General features: G+C 43.2%; 3 protein-coding genes across 4 annotated transcripts in view; all 3 read left to right on the top strand.

Moving 5' to 3' along the window:
* Positions 1 to 27,308, top strand: part of LOC131354587 (trace amine-associated receptor 6-like) — a 181,287-nt gene that overhangs the window by 135,179 nt on the left and 18,800 nt on the right. The gene's annotated exons all lie outside the window — the stretch shown is intronic.
* On the top strand, positions 2,632 to 4,171 carry LOC131354599 (trace amine-associated receptor 13c-like). The gene has a single exon (XM_058392454.1). The coding sequence runs from the start codon at positions 3,188 to 3,190 to the stop codon at positions 4,169 to 4,171; it is 984 nt and encodes a 327-aa protein (XP_058248437.1). The 5' UTR covers positions 2,632 to 3,187.
* LOC131354595 (trace amine-associated receptor 13c-like) lies at positions 21,792 to 22,784 on the top strand. The gene has a single exon (XM_058392449.1). It carries the CDS (start codon positions 21,792 to 21,794, stop codon positions 22,782 to 22,784), a length of 993 nt encoding a protein of 330 aa, XP_058248432.1.

Here is a 27,308-nt window from a genome sequence, read left to right as displayed (position 1 = left end):
GGGCCCTCTGACAAAATATTGTGAGGCAAGCCATGGAGGCAGAATATGTGCTGGAGCAGTAGCTGGGCAGTTTGGGTAGTGGGATGAGGTGCACCATTTTAGAAAAAAAGTGAGAATGACTGTGAGTTTGGCGGACAAAGGGAGATCTGTGACAAAGTCTGGAGATGTGGGACCGTGGGCACCTGGGAATGGGAAGGGATCAGAAGTGTCCAGCCTGAGGGGACTTGCTCTCGGCACACTCTAGGCATGCTTGGCCACCAAAACCACTGCTGAGGGTGTGAAAGGGCCAGAGTGACAGGATAACCTGGAACTATGACACTGCAGTACTTTGGACCACAGGTGGTCAATGACATGCATCTTACCCTCTGGGCAGCTTTTAGGAGTGGGTTTGTTGGCAGCTGCATGCTCAGCCTCCTTCTTGATGTCTTGGCACAGGGCATGGACAATAATGGAGGCTCCTTCTGGTGGGGGACTGGCAGTTCTCAGATTATGGTATGCTATTTTCAGATTATGGTATGCTGGTGAGACAGAGCTCAGGTTGATAGGGGTGGGGTCTTCCGTGGCAGGTCAGGCCACAGAGATAGTTTCAGGCAGCTGGATTTGGAGGACCAGAAGGCACCTGCTTGTCCAGTCTTCCCTGGGGTTCTGTTTATGCAGCCAGGGAAATCTGAATATGACTGAAGGTGCCTGGGGCAATTGTATTACAAGAAATGTTGACAGGACTGTGACAGGAACAGGCTTGGTGCATGGCATGGCCAGGTACAGAAGATGACCTTACAGGGCCTGGATTTGAGGAGCAGAAGGAAGTGTCTCAGTCTGTAGGCCCAGCTGCCAGGTTACTTCCTCAACCAAGAAATCAGTATCTGCCCCCCAGCTGCAAAGTCGTACTCCAGTTGATCAACATGCAGCTGGAACTGAAGAAAGGGCTTGGAGGGCGTAGACAGAAGTTTGCTCACTGCTGCCAGCACATCATCACTCCCTATCAGCATCTGTGAGATGGTGCCAACCTATCTGAATCAGCTCAGGTGGTTCCTGCTGAGTGGAGGAGGTTGTTGGAGGCTGGGCAGTGCTTGAGGAACAGGGCCTCATGTCCTAGCTGGTCTCTCCTGGAGGCGTTCCCCGATGCAGTGGTCAATTTGGGTAACAAGGTTAATCAGCCCATCAAGGTCCTCCTGGGCAGTGAGTTTATCCTTGAAACCTGATGCAATCCTCAGTAGAAGACAAGCTAAAAAGAGCAGCTTCATCTGGTCCCGTAGTCCACCTCTGTCCTGAAATCTACCACATACTATGCCACTGAGTACTTCCCCTATGTGAGTGCTTGAAGAGTGCCTTCCTTCTTGGGAACAGTGAAATCAAGCACCTTATGTAACCTGGAAGTGCAGGCCACTACAGTGCTTATTTGAACATGTGTGCTGACAGCTCAGCTCATCATAAGTTCAGCAGTGCCTGTCTGTCTGTAAGTTCTGGTTGGTCTTCTGGCAGTTGATGGGAGTGAGCAGGATATAATAATGACAGTATAGGAGTATAGGAGAAAGCACACTCTCTTGTGGTGCAGCAGTGCTGATTGATATTGGTTCTAACAGAGTTCATAAGCAAAGACTGAAAATATTTGAATCAGATACAGAATGTGTTTTTTTATCTTTACAAATACAAGGATGGTTTTGGCGCTAGAGAAGACACTGAAGATACAAAACATTAACTATTTAAATATAAATACATATATTATATAACTAAAATGAAATTAAAATTTGAGAGTATTGCTCTTGTGTGTATGCATATGCAAACATATTGATAGAATTTTTCAGGTTCACTCAGAGAAGAAGTCTGTCATACTGCTGCCGCTACCTCTGAGCTGATATCAGTGAAGAGAGTGCTGAAAAACACACAGAAACATTGATTGAATAGCAAAATTCTTCAAAGTTTACTGAGACCAACAGGGAGTATGTATACAGAATAAATGCGTAGCATTCTGGGTTATTGATGCAACACTAATAAACAAAAGATGTCAGCAAAAACAGACATAGTGATTATTTCTCAGCTGGTGAAAAAATAGAAACCTCTGGTAGGCCATGTTAACAATGAAGTCAATGTATGTCTCCCACTTCATGTACTGATAGATGGAAGAGCCCAGGCTGAAAAACAGGATCTTTGCTAAAGTCCCTGTTCTGTCAAGGTGTTGCAGCATATAGTGCATTCCCATTTTAACTGTATCCACAGACCTGTTTGCTCAATAAGCACAGTGGAGGAAGTCTGACAGGGGTCTATTGATGCCCTTCAGATTGGCCAGAACCAGTCTCTTAAACAACTTCATGACCACAGATGTGAGGGTGATAAATTTGTCAGGAGATTTTTTTTCTTTTGATGAGCAGAATGATGGTTGAGCATTGGAAGCAGTGGAGAGACTTCACACTGCTCCATTGATCTGTTGAGGGAAGGTACAACACCATCTGGACCTGATGCTTTCCTTGTCTTCTGCTTTTTGAAGACCCGGCACAGGCCGAAAGAGTAGGCTGTGTAGCAAGGAGGAGGTGGAGGTGGGCTTTTCTGAGGCAGTTGATAGGTGTGTGAGGTAAAGGTCAGGATAAGTGAGAGGTGTGAGACTGGACTTTTCAAAACTGCAGTAAAACACATTCAGACTGTCAGCCAGCTGATGATTTTCTAATATCAGCATATATTTAGCTATCCACATGTAGCATTAGTAAGCAAAGTATGTCTAAGAGAATCATCATCTCTTGCTTATTCTTTGCTCTTGAAAATGAAAAAATACAATTTGATCTAGGCTTAAACACTTACCAGTGGGGAAAACTGTGGCCAAAGTATTTAAACGCCTGAGAAACTAAGTGCAATTTATTTGGTGTCACCTTGTGGTCATTAACCTGCTGGATAACAGAGAAAATGCAGTGTGTATTCACCAACATTGTATTTAGTTTAGTTTAAAATGAAATAAATCTTTTAAGTCCCATCAATCCGGTCAAGAGCACAGGAGATGGAAGAAACATTATGTACATATTTAGTTGAGGCCTTTGGTTACAACAAGCCATGACATCATATTTAACATACTGTCACTCAAATTAAGGAGGCGTGACCAATTTCTCAATTATAAAACCACCAGCACTCCTGAGCCATAAGTCATTAGATTATGACTTTTTACATATTCTGTTACTAATGCTGCATTGATGAACCTTCCATGCAGTTTAATCAGTCTGATCGCTGTGAGCATTTCTCCTGTCCAGAGAGATCTGTATCTCCTGCAGTTTATATCTTACTGTACGTGTGTTCAGCTGCTGTGGTTCTGCTAACAGTGTGTGGAAATCTGCTGGTCATCATCTCTGTTCTTCACTTCAAGCAGCTTCACACACCAACCAACATGCTGGTGCTCTCTCTGGCCGTGTCGGATTTCTTTGTTGGTGTTTTTGTAATGATGCCTATGTTCGTCTGGACAATTGAGTCATGCTGGATTTTTGGGAGAGATTACTGCACTGTCTTTTGGATAATTTGTGGTTTTCTATTACTTTTAACCATCTATAATATCACTCTGATTGCTGTGGATCGCTATTTGGCTCTCTCAAACCCCTTTCTCTACATGAACAGAGTCTCTGTGAGGATCACTCGTGTTGTAATTGTTTTTGACTGGTGTATGGTGGGGGTCTATATCTTAACACTCATGCATTTCAATGGAAACTTCACAATTTCTGTAATGTGTTCTGGAGAATGTTTTTACTTTCTGAATGAGGTCTGGATTGTAATCGACCTCATATATGCATTTATATTTCCACTTTCTGTCATAATCATATTGTATACTCGAGTGTTTGTGATTGCTAAGAAACATGCCACTGCTATCAGAGAGCTTAATAATCACACACGGCCTAAAACACAGAAAATCACCTCACACTCCATGAAATCTGAGAGAAAAGCAGCTAAAGTCCTCGGCATTTTAGTGTCTGTGTTTCTGATGTGTTTACTTCCATATTTTATTTACAGTTTATTAGGTGATATTATTGAACTACAGACAGAAATTATTCAGAAACTTGTGATCATTCTTTATCTTAACTCCACCATTAATCCAGTTATTTATGCTCTGTTTTACCCGTGGTTCAGGAGGTGTGTTAAATTAATCATAACTCTGCAAATATTTCAAACAGACTCTGCATTAATCAATGTTCTTTCATGAAAAGCCTTTTTTAATCCTGATAATGTGCCTACAGTATATATTGTTGTTATATTACATATATTTTTGGTTTCTGTAACAAATTAAATTTCAAAATAATGTATACTAATTTGTGTTATACAGTATGTAGAAGGTGAAAAATATATATTTGCTATAGAAGCTTAAAATATGGATTAAATCATTAAAAATACAGACGTGTATTAAAAGAGGAAAATCATGAATACTACAAATTATCATGCAGTGAGCCAAAGACCATCAGATTTTCACTAAAAAAATAAGATTCATTCGTACTTTTATAGTGATTATTACTTTTACTTTCTCTACAAAAAGGTGTCAAATTACAGGAGGTTGAAACAGATGCAATTTTTGAGGGTGTGTACTTCAAAACAGGCACAAAGTTTCAAAACTTATTCTGGGTTAATTATGTAGTGATGGTGCACAGGTAAACTTTGCTTTTCTCCCCCTTTTTCAAACCCATGATGCTGTGCAAGATGCTGGAGAACCTGGTGGACCTGGAACTCATGGATTTCCTGCAAAGGGGTGCATACCAGAATATCATCAAAATAGGCAACGACATATTCATCCAGCCTACCTCTCAGGGCATTGTTAATGAAGGTCTAGAAGACTGAGGGGGCAAGTGAGTGTCCTCTTTGTAATGATGTAGTGACATTTAACATGTTTTTTGTGACGTTTAGATGTTTCTATGCACAGCTTAATATGTGAAATTCAAGGATTAATTTGACAGAGGTTAGTCTCTCACTAGTTAGTACTAGGCCATTTGTTCCAAGATGGCATGACATCATATTTATTCATTTGTTGCCACTCAGACTCAGGGGGTGTGAGTAATTTGTAAACTGTTAAACCACCAGTGCTGTTTGAGCCATTTGAGTGTGACTTCTCTTACAGTAGTACAATGATCCAACAGATCAGGACTTCTTTACACTCTGCATGTGACAATAAACATATGAACTGGGGAAACCGTTTACATCCACATCACTTTGGCCTAGGTTTAATCATAAATATGATTAATGTACATGTGACATTAAAATAAAATGATATATAATGAATTAGGGGGGAAAACACTGACTCAAGGTGCACATTTGAATATTTGCAGGAATATGAACATTCCCCCAACCAGAGCATGATTTTAAGCCATATTCTCTTCAACCAGTAAGACAAGTCATTGACTTTAGGTTAGATGGTGGATGATTCTACGTCAATACTCTCAAGTTGAGAGTATAGTCAAGATATAAAACTTGTTTTAAGCACTATAGAAATAGAAATAGCCTTTATTTGTCACATATACATTACTGCACAGTGAAATTCTTTCTTTGAATATACCATCCTTGGGAGGTTGGGGTCAGAGTGCAGGGTCAGCCATGATACAGCACCCCTGGAGCAGAGAGGGTTAAGGGCCTTGCTCAAGGACCCAGCAGTGTAGGGGTATGGGTGAAAGGACAGTCATTTACTAGCCTCAGATCTTGGACAAAATGCCACGTCCCAGAAAACCTCAAGACAGTTTATTGCAAAGTAATAAATAAGAGCTTCATTTTGTTGTATATAATGTAAAACATTTTTAATATGGATATCTGAGAAGAGACTTCTGTGCGTCTTTCTTTTTTTCTTTGTTCTTTGCTGTTCACCATGTATTCCCCCTTTAATAACAATTTCATCTCTGTGTGTCTATATTTCACTCTCTCAATCACATTTCTTTGCACAAAACCAATCTCTAGGAGGACTGTCATTGTCTTTAATTGGTGTGTGTCTTGTGGAATAAAAAAATCTACTGTACTCACTACTAAAATCTGACTCCAGCTCCACACTGACCCGACAGCTCAGTCTGAGTGAGACTCATGGTTAATAAGGCCTCATAACTAAATAAGCCAATCAAGCAGACTAGATGAATACAGATAAGAGATTTTATTTTGTCATCAGCGCTGATACAAGAATTTGAGATGCTCACGCATGAACGTCCCAACAACCTCACTCGGGGAACTCCAACTACAGCCTTTATATACATTTCCCTTATCTTCCCAATGCAACACGTCACTGGTTCTTTGCCTAGACAATCCCACCAAACTTTCTTTTTTTTTTGACCTTTTAGATTCTTTTTTACACCATTATCTTTGGATTTACAACTTTTCGAATACCATTATAATTAAACTTTCCTGAATCATTATATTAAAAATTGGGCGTTGCCGCCCCCACCAGTGGGATTGTCTTTGGCCTCACTCTCGCCAATACCTCATTCTTCTTCAGGAGACAGCATGGGTAAGTTCTCAGTTCTTCAGGGACCAACACCCCTTTCTTTTATTAACTTTTACACCTCACGGATTTTCTGATTTATCCGCTGTCTTCCACGTATATTCTCTAGATATTTCGCCTGGTACCACCATTGCCATCCAGCACGCCCTGCGTTTACTTCATGATGAGCTCACTACCGCTCAAGGTACCAATGGAGCGAAGATTGACCATAACAATCTAGGGTGCGTCTCTGCCATTGATTGGTCCAAGTTTGGAAAGCCTGGTACCGCAGAGAAAGCCTGCCAGACTGACATCATTGATACAACTACTTGTTCTTCAAAGCCCTTGCAGCCTGTGTGCAAGGCCCGTGACAGGCCAACATGCCGTGTTAAACCTTATATTGTTCTTAAGCTCAAACGACCTAACGAATAAACTTTATCTGAGAACTCACTCCTGCTGTCCCCCTGATTATTTCACACATACCTTATACATATATTCTCATTTACAAAATTATCTCCCACATTCCCCCCTTTTGTGACTCAAGTCACAACACACTCAACTTGTTCAGATATGTGGATACATGCCTTATATACGTACATAAGTCAGCACAAGGATTATACATACTCGTATGATTCGTTTTCAGTGTTTCACTACTATCATGGTGCTAGTAAACAATTATATACTCGTCAAGGAATGTAATAAGTACTCCAAGCTCCATGCAGGTACCACTGCATGTGGTTCTTCTCAGTCTTGCTATCGCCCACCTCACTCGCTCTCTTCACATTTGCCAATCAATTTCATACCTACCTGGATCCCAACCCTACTCATCAGGTATTCCCCTGGTTACACGCAATCCACGTTGTTTCCATTTCATACCCGGTGACCAGCAGCACGACCGTGCCTGCCTTAGGTTGTCCCACCCAGTGAGATCTTACCCGTCTTTGGCTAACCGGCCTTCTTCTCTGGTCACCGGCTGCCCCCTGTTTTTTCCAGGTAGCAGCTTTCCCTTCGCCCAACACCTCTGACTCTGGTGTGGCTTTTTGTGTTGCTGGTCTGTCTTCTCTTGATTCTTCAGTAGGGCATTATTGGGATCTATACCAGGAGCCAGATTGGAACCTCAGTCACTCTGTCCTCAGTCACTCTCGAGATCTCATCTTCTTACCTACCCAGCCACTGTACCTGCAGAGAGCTTCAAGTGTGCAAACATTAAGTATCAACTAACTCTATGTTTATAGCACATTCAGTAATGTCTACCACTCTTCCCACACGACCAATAAGCCTGAATCATTATTATTATGTTCCCTATAACCACAAATCAGCAGTTGTCATTAAGATGCATAAATGAGTAACATTCAATCATTCAGTAGTCATTATAAGACTTCTCCAGTGATTACGCTTTTTTCATTCAGTAGTATTTCAAAACACACATAAATGATAATAGTGTTGCATGCATAAACATTAGTGATTTAAAACACAATATAATACGACACACCGACATAACATATCCCACATCCTTTTATGATGTCCCCTGTTGTTCTTCTGCCCATGTGACTTTGCGCCATGTAGAGGGGCCGTAGGGGGGCTAAGGAGAGGTTACTAGCACATCACTTAGCCCCCTCCCGATGATTGGAACGGCAAGGATCTCAGCAGCTCCATCATTTGTCTAGGAACATTGGTCCACAGTACATCTTCTCCTAACTTGACTGTAATGACCTCTACCCTCTTCTTAAGTGGTACACCTATCCATATTCCAAACCTTCTCTTCCTTCTGTACGCAAGATTAAGTAACCGTTCTACATTATAATGTGCATGTTCTACCACGATGGGTAACTGTGCTGTCTGTCTCGGAGTATATGCAAATATTTGTATCTCTGTAATATACATCCTGTCTGCGTAAATCTCCCTTACTGATGTACGCCTATCTATAAAAGGGTACTCTAGCAATCCTAAATTTGGCTCCCACTCCCCCAAATCGTTTTTCAACAACCTACCCCATAAATACCTCCATATATGCCTCCAATCTCCCTCCATTATGCAATCATCTTTATTAAGTCCAATTCATCACTGCCATTGCTGGATTTAAACGGAGACTCAATCTCATGTGTCATCTGAACATATTGGCCAAACAATGTGTGCGTCATCTGTGTAATCATGGAACGCAGTAGTGGAATTACACAACACAACAGAACTGCAAGTATCACCAAAACCACACCTACGACTGTTCCTATCCTAAGTATGACGGCTCTCCAATTTGAGGAGAACAACCATGCCAGCCAATCATTTGTTGGTTTATATGTGTTCTCTACGTGCTCGTCTCTAAGGTCTTTCATCTGCCGCAGTATTTTACTCAGGTTACCCTCCGGACCAGTGTGCATTGGAATGTAAGTACAACATTGGTCTCCAAACATAGTACACACTCCTTCTTCCGGGGCCCTCATGGTGTCCAGGATAAGCCTGTTCTGTAAGGCCATGGTAGATGTTGCATGTAGTTGTTCTTGAATCAAATCTAGTGCTTGTATTGTGTAGTTCATAAACCTTTGTTGATTGTACCAAATATAGTTAATCCATCTCACGTTTTTACCAATCTGTGCCCATGGCAAGAAAAAGGTCAGTGCTCCTGCTCCTGGTCGACCAATGGCAGTATGTTCATCAGGGACTCCCACCGGAATCCCTCTCCAATCCACGTACACCCCACTGCTCCTGTCGAATCGTCCCAAGTCGCGCTTAATTCGTCGACCTGAGGTATTAATCTCCTTTTCTTGCAGCACAGTTAGTTTTCCTGTCAGCACCACTGTTGTGCAGCATCCTCCCCACCCGGGTGGCAGGGTCTGCCTAGCAACATTATATCCACAATACCAGAATACATCAGCCAGTGGCCTAGTCCCATTAGATAGGTCAGGCTGGTTCAGATCAATATAGTCCTTTTTCCACTGTCTCCACACGGTAATCTTTAATCCTTTTGTATCTGCCGTCACGTCACAGTCTTTAGAAATGTTGCCGACAAACACCTGTGATCCGTTTGAACATACACAGAATGGGTATCTCTGTCCCTGACGCTCACTCACTCTGATGGGCGGATGTCCCTCAGTCCCGATCTCCTCATACTCACAGGTACTATTCAACTTCTTTAACCTGGTTGGGCCGTAGGCACATGAGATAGAATGCATAAGACAAACGAATGGGCATAGGTGGCGTAGGTTGTGCTTGGTGCTGTTACAACCTTCTGGTCCTCTCGTTGGAAAAACTCTGGGAGCTCGCGATGTCCTGTCATGGCACACTATGCACGAGGTGTTTCCTGCTTCGTGTGCTGTGTAACTTAGCCATTGGTAAAACAAATTGTTTGTCCACAACTCCTGGTCTAATCTACTCATGAGGCTCATTGTCTGTGCAGTGTCTCTGCGTATTCTGGGCAGCGTTGCTGGTGATTGCTCAATATAATGTATTCCCCTAGTTTCATCATTCATGTGTTCATTATCACCGAAGACTCGTATAAGTGTGTATATCCATAGTCCTATACACAGCAGTGCTACTATTACAAGTACCAATAAGCCCCAGTCCGTTCTGTTGATTTGTTCACCATTTCCCTCTTCTTCATTTATTTCTTGCTCATCGTTCCTTTCTCTCCCTTCTCTTTCAGTGTTCTCGCCGTGCACGGGCTCTAGTTCTATAGGCAGGTCCTGTATCTCCCACATCGTGTTGTGAAGGCCCTTCCCTTGGGTCGTCTTCTTCTTGTTCTGCTGGACTCTCCCACGGTTGAAACTCCTGGCTCTGCGGGTGGGGCGCTTGTACCGAAGGGGGTTGTGAGGCGGGAACAGCTGGGTCACGCCTTCGCTCCTCGAATTCCCTTATCAGTGGATCCTGCTCCTGCTCTCTTTCACGTCTCGCTCCAGCCCCTGGATCTGGTGCTCTGCAACAGTGATTTAGATGAAACCAAGCAGTCTTACCTTCGACCTTTACGGCTGTTGGAGTAGCTAAGACAACTTTTAGTGGTCCAACTCGTCTGGGCTCATTCCATCTTCTCTTGAAGACCTTGACATACACCCAGTCTCCTGGTTTCACAGTCCTCAGCTCCTCGTCAATTTCGCTCGTCCTTCCCTCCGTAGCACCTTTCACCTGTTGGAATATAGCTCGATGTATTTCAGTCAAGTGTTTCACATAATTGCCAAGCTCACTTTCAAGCTGCTCCAGCGAAGGGCCCTTATAGGGCCCTCGTAGATAAGGTACAGGCATAGGTCGTCCTGTAAGCATTTCGTGCGGGGTTAGATGCGTCATTCGGTTAGTTTGCATTCTCATGCTCATTAATGCTAGCGGCAAAGCCTGCACCCAATTCATTTTTCCCGCTTCGCAAATTTTTGCCAGCTTCGCTTTTAATGTTCCATTTGCCCTTTCCACCATTCCCTGCGACTGTGGGTGATAGACACAACCCAATCTGTGTCGTATTCTTAAATACTGGAACACCCTTCGAATCACATTGTTCACAAAGTGAGTACCACTGTCTGAGCTGATCTTATCAGGAATACCAAACCTTGGAATCACCTCACGACACAAAAATTTAGCCACTGAATCTGCATCTGCTTTAGCTGTTGGGTGCGCCTCCACCCATCTACTAAATCTATCCTCCACCACCAAAACATACCTTTTCTTCTCCTTCACCTCTGCCATATCCATGAAGTCAATGATCAGATGCCTGAATGGTCCGTCTGGCTCTGGTATGTGACCTATTGGGGCAGTAAAACTTTTCCTGTTGTTGTATTCTGCACATATTTCACAACGTGCTAACCTGTGATCAACCATCTGAGCTAAATACGGAGACCACCATGCTCTTTGAATTCATTTGATCACTTCCCCCCTTGCGCAATGGCTCAAGCCATGCGCATCATTAATCAACGATGTGAGAACTGAGAGAGGAGCCACAAAATGCCCCTGAGGACCACGCCATACGCCTGTTCGTGCATTCTTAACCGCCCCCCTTTTTATCCACTTAGATATCTCATATACTGAGGCCGAATTTTGCGCTGCGGCTAAGGAGGTTAAGTCCGTTTCTGGGTAGTCTTCACCTTCAGAGTCGGTCACAAGCATAATGTTGGTATGTCCTAAAGCTGCTGATTTCGCTGCCTCATCTGCTGCAGTGTTTCCACTGGTAACAAACGAGCCATCTGTTTTGTGCGCTAAACATTTGACGATAGCTAGTTTAGCTGGCAGAGTAATAGCATGTAACAAATCAGTTATGGCCATTCCATGCGTCACAGGAGAGCCATCTGCTCTCAATAACCCTCTCTGGGCCCATGTAGGGCCGAAGTAATGACACACACCATAAGCATACTGCGAATCCGTGAAAATAGTACAAGATTTCCCTGCAGCTAGCTTACAAGCTGCAGCGAGCGCTTTTAACTCAGCCAATTGTGCTGAACATGGTTGAGAAACAGCCGTAGACTGAACAGTAACAAAGCTAGTCAAATCTTTACTGGGCGCTACTATGGCGTAACCCGCCAAGTTCCCGTCTGGGCCTCTAAAGCACGAACCGTCAACAAAAAAGGTTACATCCGAATGTGGCAAAGGTTGATTTTCAAGGTCCTGACGTGCTTTCGAGTATGTGGTTGAAACTTGCTGACAATCGTGCGGTTCACCGTCCAATGGGGTCATCATTCTATCAGCTGGATTGACTGTCTGGCATCTTTGAATAGTCAATTCTGGTGAAGAGAGAATTACGTCGTAACCTGTCTTCCGCGCATGAGTTATCACAAATGTCGGACTGGTAAGCAGGGCATGTAACGCATGTGTAGTGTACAATATAGTAGGATGGCCCATTGTAATGGTTGACGCCTTTTGATATGCAAAGGCTGCTGCTGCTAATCCCCGGTAACACGGCGGCATACCACTCTCAATGTTGTCCAATCTACAGCTGAAGTAAGCAACAGGCTGTTTGCTCGGTCCCTGTTGCTGAGTTAACACGGCATTAGCAAAGCCTCGTTTTTCTGATACATACAGGAAGAATGGCTTACCGTAATCAGGACTCGCTAGCGCTGGTGCTGTACAAAGATCCTCCTTTAGCATTTCGTAAGCTGCAACGGCTTCTGTCGTCCAAACCAATGCAGCTTTCTTCTGATCAGCTGCTTTTATCAACGCACGTAGTGGAGCTACCTTTAATGCAAAATCTACTATCCACTGTCTGCTATAACCCACCATACCCAGGAAAGACAACATCTGTCCAACCGTTTGCGGTTTCGGGGCTTTACGGACCGCCTCTAGATGCGTAGGCGACAGCTTACGACTAGTGCCATGCAAAACTCTTCCTAGATACTCTACCTCCTGTTTGCAGAACTGTAACTTTTCCTTGCTCACCTTGTGTCCGTTTTCTGCTAAGAGTCTCAATACTTTCAAGGAGTCTGCCTGGCACTGTTCTTTAGTTGGGCTACAAATCAAGATGTCATCAACATATGTCAGGAGAAGACTGTCAATATCCAACGAAGCTAGATCCCTAGCCACAATTCGATTGAAAATTGATGGGCTTTCACAATAGCCCTGGGGCAATCTCGTGTATGTGTACTGTTGGCCGTTATACGTGAACGCAAACAAATGTTGTGAATCAGGATGCAGTGGAATACTAAAAAATGCAGAACACAAATCAATGACCGTGTACCACTTAGTATTGCCTGGGATGTTGGAGAGTAGCGTATGTGGATCTGGGACTATGGGTGCTTCTGCCTCAACTATATAGTTAATAGCACGTAAATCGTGCACAAGTCGCCACTTATCTGAGTTTGGTTTTCTAACTGGGAATATTGGAGTATTGCACCGGCTTTGTGTTGGTATTAGAACCCCTGCCTCCAATAACCCCTCAAGTGTGGGTCCTATCCCTGCCTGAGCCTGTGGTGTTAGTGGATATTGTTTCTGATACGGGTACCTGACATTAGGTTTAAGTTTTATCAAAACCTGTCCTGCTGACTTTATGAGTCCTACGTCTGTAGAGTGCTGAGTCCAGAGCACACTCGGGATGGTGGCTAACAGCTCTTCAGTTTCTGTATCTGATTGTTTATCTGGTGCGATGTCCTTGTCATCTGAAAGTGGTAACTGATAAGTAGGTGACATTTTCTTTTCTATCAAGGTTTGTGTGGCTCTTAAAGTGTCTGTGCCTTTTTGAGAAATACGCATAAATTTTCCATCCGGTGAGGTGTGCATGTACTGGTTGATGGTTGGCTTCCATTCTAGCACCTGGCTAGTTTCTTTGAGCATTGGTCCCAGGTCTTTCGATTCATGGCCTCCTGCTACCATCAGTGAGATGTGTGGTATTGAGTTTGTAATCTGGTACCAGCTCTCCAAGTTATTGGGTAACTGAACTGCCGTTGCCACTCCTTGAGGGCCCACGAAAATGTCTGTTGTCACCACGTCAAACAGTTTTCCTTCCAACATTTCTGACCATAGTGTTGCATATTCTTCATTGGTGCTGTCAGGGTCAAAACACATGGTACAGTGCAGCGGGCTCTTAGGTTCAGTGTAATCCGGCCGCATAGCCTGTATCCATGGCTTCCACTGTAAATAGCTGGCCTGCAACTCTGATAATGAGGGATCATCGTTCTGTAGCCAATACACTGTGCTACACTCTGTGTCTGCCTGCGTCCCAGCCATGAGATATTGTCCTGCTGTGGTTCTGTCTGGGAATGTTACCCAAAGGCCTGTAGGGCTGCACTGAATTCTAGCCTTAAATTTACACAAAAGATCTCGTCCCAATAAATTGACCGGTGTAGAGGGTGAATACAAAAGTGGTGCCACAATGGTGGTGTCTTCTAATGTTAATATCTGAGGCTCTGTGAAGTGCAAGATCTGTGAGATCCCTGAGAAGCCTGTTGTTTTGATGGTCTTCCGAGCGAGGGGGAGATTCGAGCCTTCGCGCCCTATACATGAATATGTGGCACCTGTGTCGATCATGAATGGAAGAGGACGCTCATTATTGAGTGTTACCATGACAGTTGGTTCCTGTTGCGGATACAGTGTAGTAGCATACTGTATATTCTCCCCCTCTGGCTTCTCAGGGCCGCTTCAACTCCAATTTGGTGCGGGCCCCAGTCCCGGGCCTATCTGGGGCTGATACATATGTGGGCAGTCTCTTCTCATGTGTCCAGTCCCTCCGCAGCCCCAGCACTCTAGTGGCTGTTGAGGCTGTTGGTACTGAGGATTGGGGGGTGCCTGCGCATAACTCAGTCCTTGGGGCCCTCCAGGGCTCTGCGGCGCATATCCCTGCGGTGGTAAGCCAAATCTTTCCCATGGCTGCCTTCTTCCTTGCCACCGACCTCTCATTGGGCGTCCTCTAAATCTTCCTTGTGCACCGCTAATGTGGACATTAATGGGTTGGGCCATTGGGTACGCCTGGCTATTTTGTGGATGCTGTGAATTTGGTGCTGTCACCTGCGGTTGTGGCATCATTTGCGGTTGCTGTGGTGTTTGTCCTTGTTGCGGCAGCATTTGGTTATTCTGTACTGGTTCTTGGCCTGCTGGGATAACCACTGCAGCTTGTATTTTTCCTGCTTTTTCTCTCTCCTTTTCTTTCTGTCTAGCTCTGGTCAACTCGCCAAGCTGTGTTTTATATAACTGTGTCAGTAGGGCCTCTGAGGCTGTTTTCTCGTCCTTTTGTTTCTTTCTGTATTGTTCCACATAATGTATCACATGTGCTTTGTAGGTGTCCCATGGCATGGAGTTTAGACCGACCACCTCATCCAACGAGGTTTGGACTGGTTCTGGTAGACATTTCTTCAGCATTAATTTAAACAGTCCTTTACTTGTGTCCGTCTCGTCCCATGTTCCACCTGTCTCTTCCTTCCATTTATTCTGATAATCATGGATGAATTTTACTACATTTTCTTCTTCCTTCAGAATCATGTGTTCCAGTTGTCCTGGGTCCATTTTCGTAGGGTAGGATTTCCTTATTTCATTCCACAACCTGTTTCTCCATGTCCCCAGTGCTATAGCATCCCAGCCTGGTAGATCCATTGCTCCTTTTAGTCCAGCTTCATTCAGTATTTCAGCTGTTTTTGCTTTCCCTATCGTTTGAGCTAATATGGCTTTCACATCTCCTATCGACAAGGTATGTCCTGCTGTCTTTTCTTCAAACTTTGTAATCCACCTCTGCCCTCCGTTACACATCTCCGGTAGCTGTGAGCTTAATCCTACCATATCCATAAATGTCCATGGAACATATTGCACATCTCTTCCTTTTGTCACCAGGGGATTCATTCGAACCTCTTCTTCACCATCAAACCCATATCTCTGCGGTGCTTTTAGTGACTTTTTGTCCCTTAAGGTTCTTGGTCGCGTGTGCTCCCGTTCCAGCTGCTCTTCCAACGCTGTAACTGAACTTTGTAAGCGCTCTTCTAACTCTTCCAGCTGCTGTGCGAAATCACGAACGCTATCCATCACCTTCTGCCCATTGGTGTCCCTCTGTCTCTTTATTGCATCTTCCCTTGGCTCTATGTACAGCACTCCTCTAACCTGTCTCTCTGGATCTTCTCGCCAGTATTCAGCACATGGTTGTTTTTCCGGTGGCCCTGTTGTCTTTTCTGTTCGGGATTGATTATACGCACCCTGCTCCTCACTCATTGGTTCATCTCTTTCCCATTCTTCCGGGAGCGTAGGGGGCGCTGTAGGCCCACTCGCACGCGTTGAGATATATCTCTCGGCGCTGTCCCCCACTGGTGTTGAGTGTGTGAACTCCTTTCCTTTTTGCAAATACTCTTCACTCTCTTTCTTTGCTCTTTGCAATATCTCCTCTGCCTCTTCTTCTTCCTCATTTTCACTGTGATTTCCCCCTGTCTCTTTGCTCCTCCTAATTTTCCCTTTAATTGGGTTTTCAACTGATATCTCCACGTCTTCCCATCCTGTCCAGTCGGCATAGCAGTCCGTTAAGGTTGGATACACTCCCACTTGTTCCCTGCCCACCACTGGCTCGTTGTAGTTGGGTGGTGGACAGTAGATTGGCGGTGGTCTTTCTATTTCTCTCTCCTCTCTACTCTGCTCTTCTTCCTTCTTTATCGCTCGCTTCACCTCTTCTTCTGCTTCTCTGACCTTCTTTCCTTCTCTCATGAACCATTCCAGAATCTCCAACCGCCTATACTTCTTTCCTCTGGATTTATCATCATCTTTGCTTGGCTTCCAGTGTCTCAGCATTTCTCTCACCTCTGAGCAGGCCTTTTCATCAAATGTTCCTTCCACCGGCCACTGCCATGTCCCCTGAGTCCTGTCATGCCATTTCCTCATACACTTCCTGACATACTTCTCGTCAGGTTTGTGTTGCGCTATTATAATGTCAACTGGTGTAGGCTGTCTTCTTCCCTCACTCATGATGCACCCCTGTTGTGCCCTGTATGCGCTACTTCTCTCTCCTGGATTCCTATTGCCTTCTGACCACGTCAGTGCAACGCTAATTCGTTTCACCGTCAAGCTCGGCCTTACTGGATTCTTTCTCAACTTCTCACCGAGCGCATTGATCTTATCAATCAGCACTGATGTTGCAAAACCTCTTTCCCAGTGTACGAGTCGCGGTTCTACTGTCACAGTTGCTGTCAATCCCGAGCAATAATTGTACTGGCCTGGTCTGGGCTGGAATAACTCTGCCAGGGGTTCGTCGTCTTCCTTATATGGGTCACTGATGAAATCAAATATTGGGATGGCTACACTGCTAGGCTCGGGAGCGTCAACTAGTGCTCTCAATATAGGACTCAACAACTTGGGACGCCAAATTTTCCTTAATGCTTCGTACCAGTCTACGTCAGGGAACGTTCTTTGTAAGGTGTACAGTCCGTCAAACTTTGTCAGGGCCCACAATTTATCTCTAATCAAATCTTCTGGCTGCCAGTGCTCTACTCCTTCCCTATCTTTGTATGTCCGCTCATCCCAAAAGTGTGTGCGTATTCCCCTTGTTTCTATCTCCAAGTCTTGGCGAAAGGCCATACAGCTGAAGAAAACAGTAGTGCGCATGCAGTATATGGTATCAATATAATAGCTCAATACTTCAGTAAGGGTAATGTTGTATTATCTGGGTCACATTTTTTACAATTCACTGAGTGGCCCAATAATATGCAGACCCAAGTTTTAGGTGGATTTTTCCTGAGTATTCTCTTTTGCTGATTGCACAATATCCCTCCCTCGCTAATCCTGCTTTCAGCCGCTTTTGATTTCGTTCCAAGTCCACAAACCGTGTCTCTAGCCGTTGAACTCCTCAGCCTATTCATATGTACAACTCTTTTCCCTCACTTATACTGTATGAAATTCCTCCTTCTAGGGGATGTCTCCGCTCTTACTCACTCTTTCTTGGCACAATGCCCCCGCACACACACCTCTCCACTGCTTCAAAAAGCACTCAATCTTTTTCCACACACACACACACTTGTTCTTCTTAATTCTTCATCATCACCTGAGGATCTACTGTTAAACTTCCTGCAATGAAACACTTCCACAACCTACGATCCTGCCCCAACTTCCACATGCTAGCCCAAACCTCCGTGTATTGAGGACCTCTTGGGGTCATCGGCCACATTAAATTGACCCTAACCAGAAGTTTCCCAGATTCCTTTCTCAACAACTCTAGTGCTGCCTCCGCGAACTCCCTTTCAAACCTATTTGGAAACCTATAACCAACTCGCTTGAATGGTAGTGGACTGTCAAGACTTAGCTCTAATCCGCGAGTTTTTGCTCTTTCTGTGATAATGTTGGGAACTTCCTCACTTAGTTCCTCCGGAACGGTAAAGTAAGCACTCACACGGTGTCGTCCCGTGTAGGCGGATACAAACACTTCCACCATTCGGGAGCAGTTGTTTCCTACAGTCTGCTACATCTTCTCCTAGACCCCATGGATGTCACACCACACTTTCACGTCAGTAGAGGGTGGAACAATTATACTTGTGACCGATGCCCGTATTCATCCAATTCACTGAGTGCATAACAAATTGAGATGAACCATTATCTCACACTTGGCACTTGGTCCTTACTTACGGTATGTGGATGCCCGCTTCACTATAAGATTTATTCTAAAGACTATTCTAGTCCACACCATCACTACCCTTACTTTTCCTTCATTTCTCACATAGTGTACCTCCAAAACATATATATCAAACCTTAGTATGATTACATCCATGCACGGTGATTCCTTTACTCTCACAAAGACTTCTGCCTTATTTTCCCACTCTGTTGCAATTCCTTTTCAACTTCAGTCCTATCATCCCCACCTGTTTCATATATCACTCCCCATATCAGTGTGCATGCATGTACACACTGGTTTTCCTATAATCTCACAGTAAGAGTGTTAGTAGACAAAAGGTTAATACAGTGCTATTTACAGTGCGCACATCCAATCACCATTTATTTTCTTCATGCACTCACACTCACACAGCCCCTCGCACTCAACACACCCACACACTGCATGCAATACAATCAGGACAGACAACAGACAAAGGCCGACAGCGGGCCTCTCCTTATTTTTCTTAATCTTTTCTTTATTCTCTACCACCTGGATCCAGGACTTTTCTATTCAGCGCTTTTTCTCTTTATATTCTCTTTATCTCTTATTTCTCTTACACCTAGATCCGGGATTTTTCACTATATTTCTCTTTTCTTTTCTTATTTTCCTTTCACTACCACCCGGATCCAGGAATTTTACTCTTCTCTTTTATCACCTGCTACTTGACACTTATTTTTCTTTTTCCAGTGACGGTGTTCACGTTCACAGAACTTACTATTCTGCTACTAAACGCTCCGTTTGCGTCCAAATAAGGTCTTTTTCACAGGAATTTCTCTCATACCACCTGGAACCCACCAGGACTTTCGATCATACAGGCCTTTACACATTCATACATCTGACATCATCTAGTCTTTTCAATATAAAACATGCAATTTATCATGTCACTCTATGTGGTTTTAACTTACACTCACTCTGCCTCTCTGGCTCAATAGGTTGGAGCAGAGCTGATCCGACCCTGGGCCGAGCGCCTCCGCCTCCCCAGACCACACACAACTAATGCAGAAATTCGGTTAAACAGGCTTCTGCCTTACCTCTGTCCTAGTTGGATCCCGTGTCTGGTCCGTGGGTGGCGGCCGCAGCCTCAGGCCCCGGGTCTGGGGCTCTGCTGTTCTCTCTGTGCCAATCTCGTTTTCTTTGAAATCACGTCGGGGTCACCAAAACAATGTGGAATAAAAAAATCTACTGTACTCACTACTAAAATCTGACTCCAGCTCCACACTGACCCGACAGCTCAGTCTGAGTGAGACTCATGGTTAATAAGGCCTCATAACTAAATAAGCCAATCAAGCAGACTAGATGAATACAGATAAGAGATTTTATTTTGTAATCAGCGCTGATACAAGAATTTGAGATGCTCACGCATGAACGTCCCAACAACCTCTACCCGGGGAACTCCAACTACAGCCTTTATATACATTTCCCTTATCTTCCCAATGCAACACGTCACTGGTTCTTTGCCTAGACAATCCCACCAAACTTTCTTTTTTTTTTGACCTTTTAGATTCTTTTTTACACCATTATCTTTGGATTTACAACTTTTCGAATACCATTATAATTAAACTTTCCTGAATCATTATATTAAAAATTGGGCGTTGCCGCCCCCACCAGTGGGATTGTCTTTGGCCTCACTCTCGCCAATACCTCATTCTTCTTCAGGAGACAGCATGGGTAAGTTCTCAGTTCTTCAGGGACCAACACCCCTTTCTTTTATTAACTTTTACACCTCACGGATTTTCTGATTTATCCGCTGTCTTCCACGTATATTCTCTAGATATTTCGCCTGGTACCACCATTGCCATCCAGCACGCCCTGCGTTTACTTCATGATGAGCTCACTACCGCTCAAGGTACCAATGGAGCGAAGATTGACCATAACAATCTAGGGTGCGTCTCTGCCATTGATTGGTCCAAGTTTGGAAAGCCTGGTACCGCAGAGAAAGCCTGCCAGACTGACATCATTGATACAACTACTTGTTCTTCAAAGCCCTTGCAGCCTGTGTGCAAGGCCCGTGACAGGCCAACATGCCGTGTTAAACCTTATATTGTTCTTAAGCTCAAACGACCTAACGAATAAACTTTATCTGAGAACTCACTCCTGCTGTCCCCCTGATTATTTCACACATACCTTATACATATATTCTCATTTACAAAATTATCTCCCACAGTCTCAAGATAAACTGCTTGAGTTTTTTAATGTGTTTTGGGTCTGGGATTTTAGTAAATTTATTCCATATAGACAGGTTTGTCTTAATTCCAGCACTGATCTATTTAGTTACTATGTTTCACTGAGGGTTTAAGAGGTGCATTAAATGACCTATAAATCTGCATACAATCCATGTTAACTCTGCATTGATAAATATTTTATGATTAATAAAATTTTTGTCCTTAATTCTTTTGACTGTAGCTTCTTTTTCTAATTATGGCTCTGACAGAATAGTCCATGAGCTAAATCTGACAGTGTCAAATAATTTTAGCATATTCAGTTATCCACATATGGCATTAGCCAGCCATGCTCTTGAGAGTTGTCTGTTGCATAATTGTGGCTCTTGAAAATGAAAACAATGCTGCAATTTGAACTAGGCCTAAACACTTACTATAGGAGAAAGAACATGATTGAAAATCAGGCCCAGTTTACAGTAGTCATGCTAATATATTACTTGTGTTAAGCACTATGAGGGTATGGGTAAATGCACAATCATTTAGTAGCCTCAGATCATGTACACAATGCCACATCCCTGAAGATCTCAAGACAGAAAGTACAGTGTTAAATCCTTCAGAGGCCTCACATAAGCTGTTGCTCCCTTTATCACGCTCATGTCAAACTCATCCTTACCCCAAAGAGACTTTGACAATTTCATGTAGGCTCAGTATTTTCATCACAATTTTTTAATTAATTTTTTAATATACTCCCTCTGATAGGAGTATACCTCATAACAAAATACCTCATAAGGTGTTGCTTCCATCATCCCTCCCAAGTTAAACTTGTGAAAAAAGTGTTACAATGCTTTACTAAATGCTGTGATCTGCATATAGTAACTGGCTTATTTTATTGATATTTACTGGTAACATTTGTGGATGTGTATTTTATGTTTTTTCCACATTATTTATGTGCCTTTTTTTCCAGAAGTCAATGGAATGCCAGAAGTCCCATCACTCCAGTCAAAAGCACATGAAATGCAGGAAACATTCTGTAGATATTTAGCTTAGGCCTTTTGTTACAACAAGCCATGACATCATACTGTCACTCAAATTAGGGAGGCGTGACTAATTTCTCAACTATAAAATCACCAGAGCTTCTGAGCCATAAGTCATTTGACTATGACTTTTTTCAATTTTTCATAAACTCTGCAGATATTAATGAAATGCTGTATTGATGAACCTGATGGAGTTTAATCAGTCTGATCGCTGTGAGCATTTCTCCTGTCCAGAGAGATCTGTATCTCCTGCAGTTTATATCTTACTGTACGTGTGTTCAGCTGCTGTGGTTCTGCTAACAGTGTGTGGAAATCTGCTGGTCATCATCTCTGTTCTTCACTTCAAGCAGCTTCACACACCAACCAACATGCTGGTGCTCTCTCTGGCTGTGTCGGATTTCCTTGTTGGAGCTTTAGTGATGCCGCCATTGTTCATTTGGATGACTGAGTCATGCTGGATTTTTGGGAGAGATTTCTGCACTGTCTTTTGGATAATTTGTGGTTTTCTATTAATTTTATCAATCTATAATATCACTCTGATTGCTGTAGATCGGTATTTGGCTCTCTCAAACCCCTTTTTCTACATGAACAGAGTCTCTGTGAGGATCACTGGTTTTGTAATTGTTTTTGACTGGTGTGTGTCAGTGGCCTTTAACTTAGCATATGTGTATTTCAATGGAAACTTCACAATTTCTGTACTCTGTCCTGGAGAATGTTTTATTGTTCTGGATGAGGTTTGGTATGTAATCGATCTCATATATTCATTTATATTTCCACTTTCTGTCATAATCATATTGTATACTCTAGTTTTTGTGATTGCTAAGAAACATGCCACTGCTATCAGAGAGCTTAATAATCACACACGGCCTAAAACACAGAAAATCACCTCACACTCCATGAAATCTGAGAGAAAAGCAGCTAAAGTCCTCGGCATTTTAGTGTCTGTGTTTCTGATGTGTTTACTTCCATATTTTATTTATAGTTTATTGGGTGATTTTATTGAACTTCAGGCAGAAACATTTCAAACTGTCACAATCTTAGTTTGTCTTAATTCTACCATTAATCCAGTTATTTATGCTCTGTTTTACCCGTGGTTTAGGAGGTGCATCGAATTAACTATAACTCTGCAAATATTCCAAACAGACTCTGCATTAATCAATGTTCTTTCATGAAACGCCTTTTTTCACACATTCTGATAATGTACCTAAATATTGCTGTTATATTACATATAATTCTAGCTTCTCTAACAAATCAAATTTCAATATATTTCAATTTCAATATTCTGTACTGTATTATATGTAGAAGGTGGGAAATATATTTGCTACAGAAGCTTGAGATTGCTACAGAAGAAATCCAGATTAAATCATTATTTTGATGTGCAAATCATGTATACTACAATTTACCATGCAGTGAGACCAAGACTATAAAATCTTTATAAAGAAAAAAAAAAGTCTCCTTCGATACTGATTACTCAATTTCCCTAAAACTGTTAAACTACAGGATGATGTAATGGATGCAGTTGCTTTTGAGTGTGTGTATTTCAAAACAGGCAAAAAGTTCCAAAACTCATTTTGGGTTAATGGTGTCGTGATGGTATACAGGTATACGTTGCTCTTCTTCCCCTTTACAAACACTTGATGCTGTGCGAGGTGCTGGAGAACCTGGTTGACCTGGAACTCATGTATTTCCTGCAAACGGATGCATACTAGAAAATTGTCAATAAAGCTTATGACATACTTGTCCAGCATATCTCTAAGAGCTTAGTTAATGAAGTTCTTGAAGACTGAGGAGGCGAGTGAGTCCTCTTCTAGTGATACTGCTGCAGCAATCATTTAACATGTTTTGTGATGTTTATATGTTCCTATGTTCAAGTTAATAGTATGTTGAATTTAAGGATTAAACTGACAGATGCAAGTCTCTCACTAGATAATACTAGGCCTTTTGTTTCAACATGTAATTTCAACGGTAATTTATTTAAAAACTATAAAACCATCAGTACAGTTTAAGCCATTTGAGTTAAACTTATTTTACAATAGTATGAATATCCAATAGATCAGGACTTTAAACTATACATTAAAGTCAATTAAAGTATGAACTAGGAAAAAAGCCTTTGATCAACAGCAGTTTGGCCTAAATTTACATGCATGTGACATTTAAATAAAAAGATAAAATATGAAACAAAAAAACCTTGACTCAGAGTGGACATATTGAATATTTCAAATTCAAATTCTATTGGTCACATACGAAATCATACACAGTACAACATGTAGTGAAATGCTTTTTACGACTATCTTACATAAAAAAGAAAGAGTAAAAAAAGAAAAATTTAAAATTTAAAGTGTGGACAGTGTGGAAAGTCAAGTGTCAGATCAGACATGCATATGCAAATATATGTCTATATATATACACTATATTGCCAAAAGTATTCGCTCACCTGCCTTGACTCGCATATGAACTTAAGTGACATCCCATTCCTAATCCATAGGGTTCAATATGACGTCGGTCCACCCTTTGCAGCTATAACAGCTTCAACTCTTCTGGGAAGGCTGTCCACAAGGTTTAGGAGTGTGTTTATGGGAATTTTTGACCATTCTTCCAGAAGCGCATTTGTGAGGTCACACACTGATGTTGGACGAGAAGGTCTGGCTCTCAGTCTCCGCTCTAATTCATCCCAAAGGTGTTCTATCGGGTTGAGGTCAGGACTCTGTGCAGGCCAGTCAAGTTCATCCACACCAGACTCTGTCATCCATGTCTTTATGGACCTTGCTTTGGTCACTGGTGCACAGTCATGTTGGAAGAGGAAGGGGCCAGCTCCAAACTGTTCCCACAAAGTTGGGAGCATGGAATTGTCCAAAATGTCTTGGTATGCTGAAGCATTCAGAGTTCCTTTCACTGGAACTAAGGGGCCAAGCCCAGCTCCTGAAAAACAACCCCACACCATAATCCCCCCTCCACCAAACTTTACACTCGGCACAATGCAGTCAGACAAGTACCGTTCTCCTGGCAACCGCCAAACCCAGACTCGTCCATCAGATTGCCAGATAGAGAAGCGCGATTCGTCACTCCAGAGAACGCGTCTCCACTGCTCTAGAGTCCAGTGGCGGCGTGCTTTACACCACTGCATCCGACGCCTTGCATTACACTTGGTGATGTATGGCTTGGATGCAGCTGCTCGGCCATGGAAATCCATTCGATGAAGCTCTCTGCGCACTGTTCTTGAGCTCATCTGAAGGCCACATGAAGTTTGGAGGTCTGTAGCGATTGACTCTGCAGAAAGTTGGCGACCTCTTCGCACTATGCGCCTCAGCATCCGCTGACCCCGCTCCGTCAGTTTACGTGGCCTACCACTTCGTGGCTGAGTTGCTGTCGTTCCCAAACACTTCCACGTTCTTATAATACAGCTGACAGTTGACTGTGGAATATTTAGGAGCGAGGAAATTTCACGACTGGATTTGTTGCACAGGTGGCATCCTATCACAGTTCCACGCTGGAATTCACTGAGCTCCTGAGAGTGACCCATTCTTTCACAAATGTTTGTAAAAACAGTCTGCATGCCTAGGTGCTTGATTTTATACACCTGTGGCCATGGAAGTGATTGGAACACCTGATTCTGATTATTTGGATGGGTGAGCGAATACTTTATATATATAAATATATATACTTTTATATATATATATATATATATATATATATATATATATATATATATATATATATATATATATATATATATATATATATATATATGTAGATGTCTATAGGCAAGTATAAATGTCCAATTGAACAGGGAGTAAAGTGTCAATGCAGTGTGCACACAAAGATGTACAGTGAGTGTGTTATTGTGTGTACAGAGTAGTGCAGAGTACAAAGTAGTGCAATTTGTGTGTGCAACAATCAGCTGAGGAAGAATGTCATGTCGTGTGGGGGTAAGTCCAGATTCTAGGTGTTCTGGCTGAGGGCCCAAATGGCCTGCGGGAAGAAGTTCCTCCTCATTCTCTCTGTGTTCGCCTTCAAGGAAAGGAAACGTTTCCCTGACCTCAACAGAGAGAGTCCATTGTTGGGATGGCTGAGGTCCTTCATAATCTTCCTGGCTTTGGATCAGCACCACTTGCTGTATATGGTGTCCAGGTCAGGAAGCTCGGTGCGAATGGTGTGCTCGGCTGATCGCACCACCCTCTGGAGAGCTTGCCTGTCCTGTTTGGTGCTGTTCCCAAACCAGGCTGTGATACTTCCTGTCAGGATGCTCTCAATGGTGCAGGTGTAGAATGTCTTTAGCACGTTTGAGGGCAGCTTGATGTCCTTCAGGCATCTGAGATGATAAAGACGCTGCTGGGCCTTCTTCACCAGGGTGTTAACGTGACAGGACCATGTCAGGTCCTGTGTGATGTAAACACCTAGGTACCAGAAACTGTCCACTCTCTCCACTGGCGTCCCGTCGATAGTGAGGGGCTGGTAATTCCTCTCCTGCTTGGTGCTAAAGTCCACTATCAGCTCCTTAGTATTGATGACGTTCAGGAGGAGATTGTTGACCTGGCACCATGTCTCCAGGTTTTTAATCTCCTCTAGGTAGGCCGTCTCGTCATTGTTGTAGATCAGGCCCACCACCACAGTATCGTCCGCAAACTTCACAATGTTGGTGGAGCTGGAAGTGGCCACACAGTCAAAGGTGTACAGTGAGTACAGCAGGGGGCTCAGAACACAACCCTGGGGGGCTCCAGTGCTGAGGGTGAGTGAGGGTGAGACATGGTTGCCCACCCGTACTGCCTGAGGTCTGTCTCGCAGGAAGTTGGAGATCCATCGACACAGGGATGGGCTGAGGCCCAGGATCTCCAACTTAGTGGTGAGTATGGAGGGAATTATGGTGTTAAACGCTGAACTGTAGTTAACAAACAGCATTTTCACATAATTCCCCTTCCTGCTGTCCAGATGGCTCAGGGCTGCATGATGGAGGTGTGCGATGGCGTCCTCAGTAGACCATATTTGCAGAAATATGAACACAGTCAGTGTTGAGCATGATTTTAAATTATATTCTCTTCTTCATCTCTAAACCTCAAGTCACGTGAAGAAGCTTTATTGTCATTTCAACCACATATAGCTGACACAGTGCATATTGAAATGAAACAATGTTTCTCCAGGACCCTGGTGCTTTATAGACAACATACAACATATAGCTACAGAACAGAAACAACAACACAGAGCTAGGGACATAAAGGTTGTCCTAGCTACATAACGTGCAACATGTGCAACCAGCTGCAAAGAGTGCAAAGACATTACAGTGCAGAAGCAGAAAATACAAAAAACAACTCAAGACAAAATAAAGTGTGCAAACTAGACAAACTGTATATACAGTATCCAAGTATAGAGCCTCCAAGTATAGAGTATGCATCCTCTCTGCATATATGCCAGTCAGCGCACTCAAAACAGTCCTGAAGAACAGAGGTTTAGAGCATCTGACAAGCGGTCTGTATGCTGGAATTAGAATAACAGAGATGTTGTCTGAGTAGCTGACATGGGGGCAGGGCTCCACACAGTGCGCCCCAGGAATGTTTGCAACTAGAGGGGCAAACACACTGTATCTTGTTTACACAAAGTACACATGTTGATGGAATTTAGGGAGCACTGTTTTGAGATTTGCATGGTTGTAATCTCTGGTGATAATAAACAGACCGTCGGGTGAGCATTCACATAGTGCCTCC

Source organism: Hemibagrus wyckioides, linkage group LG06 (genome assembly GCF_019097595.1).
Source record: "Hemibagrus wyckioides isolate EC202008001 linkage group LG06, SWU_Hwy_1.0, whole genome shotgun sequence".
Lineage (NCBI taxonomy): Eukaryota > Metazoa > Chordata > Actinopteri > Siluriformes > Bagridae > Hemibagrus > Hemibagrus wyckioides.
Note: the sequence above shows the minus strand (reverse complement) of the source record. Positions and strands in the feature narration are given on the sequence as shown.

Coding starts and splice junctions, on each gene's coding strand:
- LOC131354599 (XM_058392454.1), top strand. CDS start 3,188: ATGCAGTTTAATCAGTCTGATCGCTGTGAGCATTTCTCCTGTCCAGAG.
- LOC131354595 (XM_058392449.1), top strand. CDS start 21,792: ATGAACCTGATGGAGTTTAATCAGTCTGATCGCTGTGAGCATTTCTCC.